This window comes from Nannobrachium achirus, assembly GCF_963921795.1.
Source record: "Nannobrachium achirus genome assembly, chromosome: 11".
NCBI classification, from domain to species: Eukaryota; Metazoa; Chordata; class Actinopteri; order Myctophiformes; family Myctophidae; genus Nannobrachium; species Nannobrachium achirus.
Window position 1 is genome coordinate 33198031 of NC_137820.1, and position 15714 is coordinate 33213744.

Genomic DNA, 15714 nt, shown 5'->3' on the forward strand with positions numbered 1-15714 from the left:
GAAAAGGCAGGACTCGGTCCCCTTCCAAACGGACCATGGTCCGGTCCTCTGCTGGTGTGAACAGAGCCGGACTTTATAGAGGACCAAACTTATGTTATGTCTGATCAGCCTACTACATTCTGCAATGTGTGTTGTTCATTGAAAAACAATATGGAAAAAATAATAAACGACTACTCGTGAAGCAATTGTAACTTCGGCTACAAGAGACTACACTCATCAATCTTTGTTAATTGCAGTTGTGAAACTGGATTAATAGTTCTAAAAGCATGAATTTCTTACGGGAATCATTATTGATATGACCCGACCGCTGATATGTCTTCATGACCTGCAGTAGACTACACGTTAATAATTGTATCATCTCCTCTCCCTGTGAGCAGGCGCTGCGGTGTCTTGTTAGCTACATGGTAAAGTCTGGGTTTCCGAGGCTAGCTACATGGAAACTGGTGACCCATCGTGTGCGGTGACTCCAGGGGTCGCTCTCCGAACACGGTGACCATTGTTTGTTTTGACACAAATACAGTCACAAATAAAAGTAAGGTCACCATCTTGTGTATAACACAGGAGGAGGAGGCGGCACGGCGGGCGCGCTGCGCGCACAACCTCCATCCAAACCTTGTTTATATACTCTATGATCCAAACGACCACAACACAGAATAAAGTCAAACTTGGCTTTTCTTTCGAGGCATTAGGATTTTCGCTCTCTTTTCGCTCTCTCGCTGTTCCCTGAGGACAGGCGTGCACGAGTCAAACTCTTCACGTTGTTGCTGGGACGGCAGTATGTCCTCGGGTGCGGTGCACAAAAATAACGGATTTAAAAGCTTACAACACTGTCCGAGTGTCCGATGCACGGCTGTTATGTTTCATGGCTAAATGAATGAATCATGTGGTTAAAAAGAACAGATCTGCAAGCCAGCATCCCGTTACATTAATATGTTCTTTTTAAGCATGCGCCACCGCATATAAAGTTATGGCTCACACGCATATAGATTCAACATTTGGGATTATACATTATTTTATTGTTTTTATTTAGGTTATTTATTCATTTAGCTTCACATTTCCAACCTGATAAGGATAGGAAATATCATTATGGACCCGTTGCTTCACTTGCTTGTAAAGAAAGAAAGAGACAAGACAGAGAGAGATTTGATGTGGTAACGGGGATGCTTATTATGTTCTCGCGTTCTTGCGCTATTTATTGTTAAATGAATCAAGGAGAAGGCTTTATACAGGCTATGTTTTGAGAGAGAGAGAGAGAGAGAGAGAGAGAGAGAGAGAGAGAGAGAGAGAGAGAGAGAGAGAGAAAGAGAGAGAGAGAGATTCCTCCACCCATCCATCGCTAATTACTGCCTGAAATGCGTGAGTTTCGCTTCTTTTTAAAAAAGAGATATAGGAAGCGGCTGTGATTAATAACACAAAATTAATTGGAATAGGCAGTGAAGTAATTTTCCATAGGAATAGCCTATTCTGTCAATAGATCAACAGCCGCCTGTATGACCACGTGTCAGTTGTTTACATATTTGGTTCTTTTAACAAAAGTCCCGTGTGAACGCTAACCGGACCAAATTCAAAATGCAACAATGTAAACATTTGGTCCCTGATCCGGACCTTCTAAGCGGACTTTGGGTGAGAACGTGCCCTTAATGTTTGGGGGCACGCTAATTTAATGACGTCACACACGCACGTCACTTAACATCTACACTACTGGAGTTTCGTACAAATTAAAGCTCAGTAGCGGACAGTAGCAAATTACATTTAATTACATTTTTTTTTGAGCATGACGAGCACTTGCTGGATATTATTTTACACCTGCACAAGAAACCCATTTTTAACATGCACCTTATGTATGGACATGGTAGAGGTTTGACTTTGACTATGACTTCCTGATATTTTTGTTCTATGGAGTACCTAAGTTCTGACGTATTGGGGTTGCTCTGTATCGTTTACGATAGCCAGTCACTCATATTTGATACAGTCCGCTTCTGCCGAAAATGTTATTAATTAACAATTAATGAATTAATAATGAATTCATTATTCGGCCGCGGTAACGTTAGCGTTTTTGTAGATCAGTATCAGTAGATGCTTCATATCCATTCAAGTCAAACTGACGTTCTCATTTGTTCCTTTTTGGAACACAGTTCTTATATGACTTAACATTAAATACGTCTATTGGAAATCAGAATGGAGGGGGGAGGGGGACATGACCCAGGTAGGATGAGGAAATTATGTCAGACTTCATTATATGCTCTCTGTAACTGCAATGTTGAGAACTGGCATAAAAAAATAAATGAACAATTCATTACACCTGTAATCTTGTTATGTGGTAATAAAGTTGATTCTAATTGTTCTTCTGATTCTATAGATGTAGGGTATGCGTGTGACATCATCATCATACCCAGAAGTTATGCAGGAGCACCTACTGAGTGGCCTTTACAGGCTTACAGCCCAAACATCCAAACCGAAAAGTCCTATCTGAGTGCATTAAAACAGTGGTTTTCAACCTTTTCAGGCGGCGACCCGCAAAATAATCATATTCTAACTGGGGACCCCCTCACCACTAAGAGTAAAGGCATTACATTTTGTATAACATGGTTCTATTGTGAAAATAGCAGATCTACATGCTCACAACGCCTCGAGGCCTTGTGATCATGTAGATCGGATATTTTAACAATTTCTGCCTTTAATATTTGACAATTTGGCTATTTGGTATTTTTTAATCCTTAAATTGTTCTTTAGAAATGTGCATACACTCTATACATTTACAACTTTATGTTGGTTTGTTTACTGTTGAGTGAGAAAACAATGTTGCACATTAAGTTAACTCATACTCCGCGATCCCCGTAGAAACCGTAGATTTCCCGCTGTACCGCGGTGCCATGCCCGTAGATCCCGGAAGTTTAATTAGCTTTAATCATTATGAAAGGATTAAAAGTATTATCGCTGATTTTCGCTGATTCTGGCTCTTTAGGCCCGCCCCCCTAACTGTATCCGGTCATTTCCGGTCTGGACCTAGCTGGATCTAGCTTTCCGTATCCGGTCTGAGCCTGGGCCATAGTCCCGCCTCCGTTGGTTTACATTGTAACAGAAGAGAAAGCTACTCGGCGATGGAACACTCGTTTTTCAATCGGATTTTTGCGTTTGGAAACTTTGATCCAGTCTCTACACGCCTGGATTATGATCCCCGCACATATCGTGCGTTTTGTGCGCGAACGTGTCCACTTGTTACCATAACGCACAGTTGGCTTTTTTCAATGTTCTTTCATGTAAACACTGGCGGATAAGCAGGGATACAGCGTGGCAACGGATATGTCTATTTCAATGGGTTTTTTTTTATTCGAAAGCTTGTCACCGAGTCTACACGTCTACTAGATGAGTCGCGCACAGATTGTGCACGATGCGTGCGCGTGCCCACGTTAAAAGGTAAGGACAATTTGGCAGCTGCTTACTACAGCTATGTTTAAAATGGCAGCAAAATTGTTAATGACCCACAGGTTGAGAACCACTGCATTAAGGGACTAAACTCAGGGTTAAACTCACTTCACTTTGCCACCCGATTTGGCACTCAATTTGCCATTTATGCATTCGCATACCCTCTATTTGCTTGTTGTAATTTTTTTAATAATAATTTTTCACTCCACTTTTGGGGAAGGTTGCCATTAGGTTTATTAAGCATACTTTTGAAGTCAGCTGTTGAGAATTTCTATCTCATCTAGAATGCAATTGTCCACAGAATTCTCACCTGGCTGTAACCAGTAGAAGTTAGTTGTTTCTATAGGCTTTATATGACACAGCAATTCGACTAGCAAGTTGGTGCATTCATTTGGTAGTTTCAGAGTTAGGAGGTTTTGTAAATACAATATTTTTATATTAAAATGTATTTAGGAATACTCATATTATCCAGAACTTTCAGGTGTAGCAATATTTAACCAGGAGTATGCATACTTTGACTCAAGAACAAGGGTTGTGTACATCAGTGTGGTTCTCAAAGTGGACCCAAGGGGTCCTTGAGGGGGTTCCAGCCTCAGGGGGTCCTCAGCTAAATTGGTTAGGCCTACTATTACTATAGCATCAAATTCAGTTTAACCAGTTTTACCCTTTATGCATTGGTTAATGAAAAAGCCGACCGGCTCTACAAGCTCAGAATGAGTAGTGAGCTTGTAGATTTGCTTTTTTATCTTGGAAAAAGAAAATAAACTAAATGCAACCTTTGAACAACAGGGTCCCTGGTAGTGCAGAAATATGTTCAGATAGGGGACCGCGGTCAAATAATTAAATACATATTCACAAGGATCCTTGATCACATGACGAAGTTTGAGATAACCACAGGTGTACTTTGCCCTGCATGCGCCATAACAAAAGTACACTGTCATGGTGACAACTTAACTTGTACTCAAGTTAACTTGTGAGGAGTGTCCGCCACGAGCCACCCTCAAAAATGTAAACAAAAGCAACATTATTGAGTCAGTCTCCGACTTGGTGGGTTCATTTTAGTTTTAAGGGGGTCTAAATTTACCCAATACAAATATGCAACTCTGACATGTGTACAAATGGAGGTTCATTTGGTTCCATTTGTACACTGTCAGAGGGAGTTAAGGAGAGACCTTGACACTTAAAAGTTTGAGCACCAACCACTGGTCTATAGTTACCCTGATGTGGGGGCTGTCGGTGGCCTTGGATGAGATCATCTCCAGCACGTCGGTCCGCAGGTCCACCAGGAACTTGACGCCACCGGGCGCCCTGCTGACGCAGCTCATGCACTGCCGGTAGCGGGGCGTCAGCGAGTAGCGCAGCCGGTCCTCGGCCTGCAGGTAGGGTGACCAGATCCAAACCATTCATTTGAGGGACAGAAGTGTGTGTGGGACAATGTGGGACGGGCGGGCGGGGTGCATGGGGGTTATTGATTTATTACATAAGTTGCTACTAAATGCCTTGATGTTCTGTAGCTTTTAGGGCATATGTCATTTTAACAGGCTTAATAAAAACATATCTTGCAAGAAAAGAGTCAATGAGAGAGATTTGAAACAGGAAGACAACTATTAGGAGGATAGGTTCAAAATGCAACAATTACATTGTTTCATTTTGAACAGTTGCTTTTAAAACAAGCTTGCAAATAACTCTTCCATTGAATATTGTCAACAAAATAATTGCGTCTGTAGCCACATTGTTCAATAAAAGAATAGCCTATAATTTATTCACGTGCTGCTATCAGCAGTGCTGTGTCCAGTGTGGTCTAGCTCAGTGGTTCTCAACCTTTTCAGGCCACGACCCCCAAAATAATGATATCCCCCCCCCACCACCTTGACAATGACAAGCACTAAGAGTTGAGGAATTACATTTCGTATAACACACCATAGTTATATTGTGTCTAAACGCAAGGCGTTGTGAGCATGATCAGCTATTGTCCCAATTTCTGCTTCTAGACAATTTGGCCAATGTTTAATTTGTATTTTTAGAGTGTTTAAATTGTCACTTTAGAAATGTGTATATACCCTGGCCTGTATACACTTAAACTGTATGTTGGTTTGTTTACTGTTGAGAGAGAAAACAATGTTGCAAATTAAGTTAATCATCTGGGAGAGGGGACCCCCCAAAATAATTTGAGGACCCCCCCTGGGGGTCCCGACACAGGTTGAGAACCACTGGTCTAGCTTGCTGCTGTCACCAACAATATCAACACCTGCCCATTGATTTATCACTTGAGCCTGCCCAGTCACAATGTAGGACAGCGCTGAAACGTCATGGGACTGTCCCACGCAAAGAGGGGGGACATCACATCACATCACATCACATCAGGTCCCCTACCTGCAGGATGGTGGCCACGTCGCGCTTCTGGATGGTCTCCAGCAGCTTGACGGACAGCTCCGACACGGCCCAGTGGTCCACGCCGAAGTCGCGCGACAGCTTGTCCACGAACGCCATCCTCTGCTCGCCGTCGCGGAGGGCCCGGTAGAAGGCCATGAACTCCAGGCTGCTGGCCTCGGGCGGAGGAGGGGACTTGTCGCGGGTCTCGTACGAGGGCAGAGGCGCGACCACCCGGGCCAGGACCTCGTCCATGGTCGGTGTTGTTGTGGTGGTGGAGGAAAACGATCGGAGGTGCTGGTGGACTGACTGGAGGTGGTGGCCTCTGTAGAGACCCGATCGGGCCGCGTTCAGACCGGTGCGATACCGCCAGCACCTGGCGCTGATGTCCCGCAGAGTCCGCACTAATATGAGGGCATGGTGGTGGGGGGTCATGGCAGTGTCACCTCACCGCGCTGATCACATGCACGAAGTGACAGGAGCTCTGGTTTCACAGCTGTGACACAGGAACACAACATACCGCTGCTGCTGGACATGCTGATCCTTTTCCGGGGTTTCTTAAAGAGACAGCGGCGCTGCAATAATAAGGCTCCTGCATGCAGCGGCGTCAGTTCAGAAAAAGCTAAGGTATGGCAACATGACTGGTGTCTTAATTGCACGCGCACGAGGGCGCGCGTGCAAGACACCAGTCATGTTGCCATAGGCACGATTAATTTACAGTACATTTTATTATTTCCCCTCTGTAGCCAAGGTATGGCAGCTGCCATTGGTTGCCATACCCAATTGACGCCTCTGCCTGCATGCAATGTAAAACAGTGGTTTAACTTGTCAAAAGCGGTGGGTGTCAAGGGGCCCCTAGTCTCGCGTGGCCAGAAGGTTGCCTCCGCGATTTGGTCAAATGCTCCCGGCGGAATAGTTGTCTGGCTACGCGAGACTTATAGTGCAGGCGTTTCGGGCAGTATTTTGATGGAATCGTGCACTTTATGAAAGAAGCATGAAATTTGGCACACAGTTAGAACATGCCATATGGAACATTTTTGGCTATAGGGGCATCGCAGATTTGTCTTGGGAAACTTGTGGGAGCCAATCAAAGTTGGGCTCTCATAGACTTTACTATAGAGTAAAATAATACAAAAAATAAATATGCTTTAAGTAGCATGTGAGGGGTCAAACTAGGTGTTTTTCGGGATTCTGAATCCAATGCAAACATTTATTTTGCAGGAAAACCATTCCTTGGGCTAAAAACGGACCCCATATAAGTGATAAAAGTATGGTTTAGTGATGAGTCATCACTTTTCAACAGTTCTGTGGTGGCCGTTTCTCGGAAAGGAATGTTTTTCGTGCAAAAAAAAAGCTTGCATTGGATTCAGAATCCCGAAAAACACCTGGTTTGACCCCTCACATGCTACTTAAAGCATATTTATTTTTTGTATCATTTTACTCTATAGTAAAGTCTATGAGAGCCCAACTTTGATTGGCTCCCACAAGTTTCCCAAGACAAATCTGCGATGCCCCTATAGCCAAAAATGTTCCATATGGCATGTTCTAACTGTGTGCCAAATTTCATGCTTCTTTCATAAAGTGCACGATCTTTGCCTGAAACACTCCCACTATTAAGCCCGTATCATAGTCGGGTCCGCGGTGGAAGGCTTTACACCGCGGTGTAGTCTTTTCGAGTCTTTTTGAGTCATGAAACTACAACGTTACATCATTCCTCGCGGTGGAGAGCTTTCCACCTCGAGTCCCAACACATCTCTCTGTTTTTACTATCAGACAGAAGGGTCTACACCCCGTTCACTGATTGGTCAATCTAGACTAGTCAGTCACGGTGAATAGGTCTCCACGGTGGCGTACTATGATGGCCTGCACTTATTTTCTGACTTGAGGTGGAAAGCTTTCCTCCTCAAATTTGCGGTGGATAGCTCTCCACCGTACACTCTGATACGGGCTTAAGGGGCCCCAAATTGATACAAAAATGTTAATGTTTTTTGACTGCTGACACCCATCTGGGAATTATTTTTGTCAGGCCCCAGAAGAGAAGTTTCGTGTATTTTTATTTTTTAAATAAAATGTTTTTTTTCTTTCTTATGTTTTCTTTTCTTTTTCTTTTCCATAATGTATTTTTGTATATTATGTTTTGCCTCTCTTTGTAATGTTTTTCTTTTAGGCCTACTGCATGACTTTTTCTCCCCTTTCACCCACGTTTTACTCCTGAATCTGATGTGATGTAAACTGTGATATGACATTAAAGTTGAGTAGTCATGTATAGGCCTAGAGTTCAAGTTTATTAAATGCACTGCTGTCTGCTGCATACACACATATACATGTACGTACGCACGCGTGCACACACACGCACGCATGCACATCCCCGCGCATACATGTCATATGATTGCGACCGTCAGGTCGCAGTTACTACCAAAACCTCCACCTGCTGTCAGTCCGTCTGACTGTCTGTCACGTCACGTCACACTTTTGGCCCTAATTAATCTCTGCCACCGTTGGCCCTATCGATGCCAAACTTTGCACACATTTTTGGCAACTCCTTGGATGTCAAATCACAATCTCCGCCTCTGATTTCTCACATGGCCCTGTTCTAGCGCCACCATCAGGCAGGTTTTTGCAACAACAAAAAAATTGGACACTGCTACTACAGATTTTGGCCTAAAATCATGCAAAGCGTTACACTGTATCTCTAAAGTCATGTCATCAACATGGATTTCCCATATTCCCCCCTGATTGGCTACGAATCTCAGGCTTGTCAACTCTCCTGGATTTCCCAGGAGTCTCCTGGATTTTGACCCCATCTCCTGGCATGCTCCTGGATTGGCAAATCTCCTGGATTTTGTATCAAACTCCCAAAATTCACCAGAACACAGTAAATGACATCAACTATGTTAATTTTTTTATGGGGGAGGACCCCCAGACCCCCCGCTTTAGGGGTGGGGGCAATGCATGCAAGAAAGATCATACAGATATTCACTTAAGTAATGACTTAAAGCTGAGAAGTCATTATTAAAGATGTCCTTTGCTTCAGTCATCAAATCTGTACACCTACATTTGGCATTTAGGCTAGGGTGACCAGACGTCCCGTTTTACCCGGGACAGTCCCGTTTTCAAGCTGCGTGTCCCGGTGTCCCGACAAATATCTCTAAAACACTAATATGTCCCGGTTTTCAACATTCACTGCAAAATTGTCCTGGTTTTCGCCAGAATTAAAATAATAGTAGCTGTTTTCAGTGGTTGCATAGACATTTATCATGTTCTTTTCATGAAAACATGCTCACCTAACCAATCAGAAAAAAGGAACAAATTCATTGCGTGTCTGAATTCAACGCTGAGGCTGTTTGTCAATCACTCACTGTCTGTTTGCAACCCTGCGGTGCGTGTGTGCGCGTGCACGAACGTTACGCGGTAACGTGCGCATTGCTTTTAGGGTCCCAGTTTTAGGCAACAGTGTTTTGCGTCCCGGTTTGAGTGGCTGTAAATATGGTCACCCTAATTTAGGCTGAAATTGTACCCATGCTAGTAAAGCATCAAACATGCACAAAATTCACCACAACACAGGAGATTAAACCTACTATGTTAAAATTTTTCTGGGGGAGGACCCCCATACCCCCTGCTTTAGGGGTGTGGGCAATGCATGCAAGATCATACAGATATTCACTTAAGTAATGACTTACAGATGAGACATCATTATTAAAGATGTCTTACTTTGCTGCAGTCATCAAATCTGTACACCTACATTTGGCATTTTAGGCTGAAATTGTACACATGCTAGTAAAGTAATCCTGATAAATGTATCAAACATGCACAAAATTCAACAGAACACAGGAAAATATATCTATTAATACGTTTTGGGGAGAGCACCCCCCAGACCCTGGTTGGGGAGTTCCACGCACCCCCCAAAAAATAAATCTCCTGGATTCTGACAGTCCAATGTTGACAACCCTGGCTACGATTGCCTACTAAAGTTTGTGTATGCGATGTGCCGGTCGCTTATCTCCCGATTTGGGGAGATGGCGAGTGAATTACTCAGTTCATTCATACAATGGTAGGCCTATATATGATCCATAACATACTGTCAACCGGGGATTCATTTCAATATGACTATGTGCCTCTTCATCAATCTTAATGTTGTGTTCAGTAGGCCCTATTACTGTTATTGTGCAGTCTAGATGTATGAACAAATGCTTTACGAGCCTACTGTACTTTGATGCTTTGGCCACATTGTCGAAACTATGTAAGCATGACAATCAGTTAAACGACCCTATTTAACCCTATTTTATAATTTGGCCATTCAAAAATAGTCTACCAGCTTAAGCTGAAACTATATCAATCTGGCTTTTAAGATTAAAGTAAACATAAAGAGCTAAAATCAGACCATGAACTAAAGCAGTTGTTCTCAGTGTTGAAATGAAATAAATGGTAAATGGTGCATTTATATAGGGCCTTTATCCATGGCACTACAATGATTTTGCATTACATTCGACACACATAGTCATTCATACCGATGGCGGGGGAAACCAATATGCAAGGCACCAACCTACTCATCTTGCTCAAGGACATTACACTAACTCTGGGTGAGCCCTGGATCGAACTAGCAGCCACTCTACCTCCTGAGCCACGCATTATTTTGTGCGTTAACTTTTGAAAAATAGACTGCGAGCTTGTAGATCTGCTACTTTTTAATTTTAATTTTTTAATCGTGACAATGTGTGCAAGTCTTTGAATATTTTAAACGTTTTTTTTTTAAACCTGTGTCTATGTCAGTGGTGCTCAAACCTTTTCATGTGAAGGACCCCCAAAATTATATGTATTTGGCCACAGACCCCGACCCGCCAGAAGCAAAATTTGAGTTACAAATGTTTGCTTGAAAAACATTTTCACAACTTTTAAAAAATAGCAGATCTACAAGCTTGTAGCGCAGGACTCGGTGCCGCGCTGTGAGCTTGTATATCTGTTATTTTTCAATAGTAAAGTAAAGAATAATTACGGACCCTCCACCTTGGGCCCTCGTAACTCAGTCCCACTTTCCCCCCCTTGTGACACCCCTGCATACATCTCTGCAACTCTGAGGGTAAATGGCACTGGTCCATTTGGTTCCATTTGATTTGTACATTCTCAGAGTTATTAGGGTCCTTGAAATAAGAAGTTTTGAGAACATTCTGAAGTGAACTAAAGGTTTTACTCAGCAGCTGAAACAGTGCGGTTTCATAGTTCAGGTTTATTGCATTTGACGAAAAGAAAAAAGAAAGAAACGAAAATGCAAATAGAATTCCTCTGCAATTATGGGGGTCCTTGAACCGTGTAGATTGTTTTTTGAAAGCACAAGGCTTAAAGTGTTCAACACCACTTGAACCTGGTGGTTCTTACGGGAACCCCATGGGGTCCTTGAGGGTTTTCCAGGGGGTCTGTTAAACGTTAAATAAGGAACAACTTAAAAAAAAAAAAAAAAAGAAAAAAAAAACTTTCAAAATGTTGGATTTCTTTTTTTCTTTTTATATTTTTTCAACAACACAAATACTAATGGAGTCCTTTTTTGGCACAAAGTATTTTCAGACAGCGTTTTGTGGACATATCTAATATAAATCTGTGGGTTCTTGTCTTGACATGAAAATGTTTGAGAAGTAAACATGATGGGCCCACTAAATTCACTTATGACAAATAAGTGTTTGATCTGACCTGGCAACCCCGACAAACCTGGCAACCGTCAGGTGGATGCTGGGACTTTGCCGTTTCAATCCATAGGGTTTCAATCACAGGTTGAATTGAGAACCAGCAGGACAGCTGTGTCTTAGTTCCACACCACCAACAACAAGCACTCTGTTCTGCACGATCTGAGAGGAAAACCACGCGTGTCAAGTGTCTCTTTCAAGAAAGAAGGAAAGAAAGCAATCATTAACTGAATCGGTAAGCAAACTTTATAGCACGATTGCACTTTAATAGAACAAGTTAGAATAATATGAATGAGGATGATGTGGACGCGTGAGGCTACAGCCATGACATACAGACTCTAGACGAATATTAGGTTAGGTAGCCACTACTATACTTGTTGGCCTAATTTACATTGTTGAAATTATGTATCCCCAAAAACGTGGAGTGATTAGTAATCAACAGTGGTGGAACAAAGTACTCAATGTTTTTACTTAGGTAAAAGTAGCTATAGGCCTACTTAAAAATACTCTCACAAGTGCAAGTCCCGAATTCCAAAATTACTTGAGTAAAAGTACAAAAGTATTGGTATCAAATACATGTAGTGGAGTGAAAGTACATTATTTGGATCTGAGATTTAGTGGAGTAGAAGTAAAAGTATTGGAAATTGGAAATACTCAAGTAAAGTAAAAAATAGAAATACTTCAAAATTGTACTTAAGTAAATATACTTACTTTAGTTACTTTACACCATTGGTAATCAATAATTCACATTTTGAGTTATCATAATTTCTGAGTGAGGACCTAAACATAATAGGCACCTCCAATGTCGGATGGGCATTTTCCCAAAATGTAAAAAAAGAAATGCATGCTTTTGCAAAATACAGTATATGATTTGAACATGAACACGTTATTATGAGACCTACCTAACTTTATAGGCCTACCCTTAAACGTATAGTTTCTGGCAAACATGACTGGCTATCCATCCACAGGTTTTATACTAGCAATGTGTAGCAATGTTGGGCCTTAAATAATTAACTTGCATTAACAAGTAACTTGTTTGTTTGTTGGCTGCCACTGTTCAGGACAGGTACAAGTGAGGGATGGGAGACAAGAAGAGCAGCAAATCCTCCAAGACCTCCAAAGCGAAGAAGATGGCTCATGATGAGAAGATGGTAGCGGAGGAGAATGGTGGTGATGCTGTCAAGAGGTTTGTGCGTGTACATGTACATGTGTCTGTGAGCCAGAGAAATACAGCAACAAAGGTTCATGAATAGATAAAAGTAGAAGAAGCGCCACGTGGGTCTGTAGGTAATGCAAAGAACTAGTGTAGACAGGTGCTCTTTGGAGAGGGTATACAGATAAGAGGACAAAAAAATCTAGTTCCATTCCATTATATTAAAAGATGTGTAGGGATGAGGTGGGGAACTTAGACAAGATCCAAGGCCACTCTGTTACTTGCAAGTAGAAAACTATTTTATTAAATCATGGCAGCAGGATTAAAAACGACTGACGCGTTTCAGCCTCGTAGGGCCTTCATCAGGGTCCGCTAGAAATGACAAAGACAGACGTCATTAAATGGTGCCCACAATCAATAGACAACAAGACCTCACCACTTAGTGATTAGTATCGAATACAGTACATATTACCCACCTATTACAGACAAAGTGCTTACCACAAAACATTAAAAGTCAATACAAAAAAAGAAAAAGAAAAAATAATAAAATACATCAGGTTGGATTGAGAGGACACATGGAACAAATACAATAACAAAGGTTCATGTCCTGACGTCCTCCCAGAGGTGAGCAGAGAATGCAAAAACTGTACAACAACTGTACTGTACTGTTAGGCCTGAACACATTATGACGCAATATTTTATGCTTTAAATATAAAAAAAATACAAGCTCACAGCGCGGCACCGAGTGCCGCGCTGCGAGCTTGTAGATCTGCTATTTTTGAAAAATCGTGAACATTAGAATTTTGACCCGATTCTATAAGTGTCTTTTGAATCCTTCTAAGATTTTTGGAAAAAACCTATGTTTCTATGTCAGCAATCTGGCCAGCCATCGTCAAAGAAAAGGTCCTTTTCACTTAAATGGAGCTCAGTTAGTCTGTTCTTGAGACACTACTATGTCAATGGTGCTCAAACCTTTTCATGTGAAGGACCCCCAAAATGATATTCATTTGGCCACGGACCCCCATTTCAAAATATCTAGTTCCAGGAACCACCCAGAAGCAAAATTTGAGTTACAAACGTTTGCTTTGAAAATACATATATTCAAAGATTTGCACACATTTTCACGACTTTTAAAAAAAATAGCAGATCTACAAGCTCGCAGCGCGGCACTCGGTGCCGCGCTGTGAGCTTGTATATCTGCTATTTTCACTGGTCAAAGCGTTCAATAATTCTAGGCCTGAATGGGTTAAAGGTAGGGTAAGTGATATGTTTTGGTTAAAACAAAGTTATTTCTTAAAAGGTAAAAGCACTATATTCTGATAGTAACCGTTGCTATAGAGTGTTTGTTCAGTAACAGGGCTCTCCGCTCTCTCTTCAGCTCTTTAATAAACAGAAAATAAGTTTTCAGGTAGGTGACAAACCTTCAGCCAATCAGGGGAGAGATTTATGATGTTCCAGTTCCAATTTTGTCATTTGCTCATTTCTTTGTCCTATCACTTACAGTTTCACTTGTCTAATGTGTATCCTGACTGAGTTCTCTATCCTGATTGGATAAAATTGGTAACCTGAAAATGAATTTTCTGTTTAACAAAGAACTGGAGAAACATGGAGACTCCTGCTACTGCAGTCTATACTGTATAGCAATGCAAACCATCAGAATATAGAGCTATTTAACACTTATTTTATCTAAAGAAAATCACCTACCCTACCTTTAACATTTAAAGTTACTTTAAAATAAAAATGACTTGAGTAGAAGTTCTCATCCAAATGATGGGGGAAAACAAAAGTGTCCAGGGAAAGACTACTCAAGTATATACAGATCCTTCTCGAAAACTTTGAATATTGTGTGAAAAAGCATTGCAGATGACCTAGCACCCCAAATCATAACTGACTTCGGAAACTTCCCACAGGACTTCAAGAAACTCTGACTTCAGAAGGTTGACATTTCTATTATAAATACTTGTTTTGAGTGGTCTTGTGTAACATTATAATATTTTGAAATATGGACTTTTGATATTCATGAGCTGTATGCCATAAAAATTCAAACTTATAACAAAAAAAAGGGTTTGAAATAATTCACTGAATGTCCAATCTATCTAGAATATATGAAAGTTTCAAGAAATGTATGAAAGTTTCAAGAAAATGTACTTTTACACAATATTCTAATTTTTGAGAAGGATCTGTATTTGAGTCTATACTGTATATTAAAAGTTTTGAATCCTCCTTGGTGCATCGGGCTATATCGAGCGTCTACTCCAGGGGTCTTCAACCTTTTCAGGTCAAGGACCCCTTAGCTGAGACAGATGAAGCAGGGTCCCCCTGCGCTACATACTGTGTGTATAACATTGTGTTGCAGATTAATCCTTTTCATACTGTAGATTTCATAGATACTGTAGCTCCATAGACTTGTTTTTTGGAATGGTGGTAATGTGTCTTTTCAGACATTGAACCGCTTAAACTCTTTACTTTCTAAACTTGACCATTCACTCTGTTCTTGGTCTGCTCTATTTCCCCTATGCACCAAACCTCTTTGCCGAAAATAGCCGATCTACAAGCTCGCGCTGCGAGGCGTTGTGAGCTTATAGATCTGCTGTTTTCGTCTAATGTTCTCCTCAGAATAGGGATGCTAGGTTCAATTGAGTACCTGAGATAAATAACAGTCCAAGTCCATATATATATATTTTTTGATTATAGATATTTTTTGATTTACCAGACTGTACAAACTAGTCATTTTTAATCTGTTAAATTGTTAATGCACTCCCCCCTCATTTTGTTCAATTGTCTGTTTTACTGTTATCTGCTCCCTTTGTCTGCTGAATATTGCTTGTATGGACTTATACTGTTGTTCCACAAACTGTTAGAGATACAGTGACGTCATTACGTGCGCGTCCCGCGTCTCTGACGCATTCACGTTGCCTAGAGACGCATTCACGTCAGTGTTCTGGGGTCCCACGGACGCATCGCCTCCATTGGAGTCCACGTTAAAATAAAAAAAATATTTTAAAAAGTCCACAGACGCCACCATTGTTCATGGGTGAAGGCATGCTACTGTACCCTACGTTAACACAAATGAAAACAGACGATAGAACT

General features: G+C 41.5%; 2 protein-coding genes across 2 annotated transcripts in view; one reads left to right on the forward strand and one right to left on the reverse strand.

The window, feature by feature from the left end:
• The window catches only part of mlycd (malonyl-CoA decarboxylase), a 49133-nt gene extending 42799 nt beyond the window's left edge, over positions 1-6334 (reverse strand). Inside the window, exons 1-2 of the mRNA XM_080736384.1 lie at positions 5800-6334; positions 4644-4799 (exon numbers count right to left, since the gene is read on the reverse strand). Coding sequence (XP_080592510.1) covers positions 4644-4799; positions 5800-6231 — 588 coding nt within the window. The 5' untranslated portion in view covers positions 6232-6334. The remainder of the gene's footprint in view (positions 1-4643; positions 4800-5799) is intronic.
• Positions 6335-12550: 6216 nt separating this feature from the next.
• Positions 12551-15714, forward strand: part of LOC308294292 (DNA topoisomerase I, mitochondrial) — a gene marked incomplete at both ends in the record, with an annotated part of 86744 nt that continues 83580 nt past the window's right edge. Inside the window, one exon of the mRNA XM_080737020.1 lies at positions 12551-12657. Coding sequence (XP_080593146.1) covers positions 12551-12657 — 107 coding nt within the window. The remainder of the gene's footprint in view (positions 12658-15714) is intronic.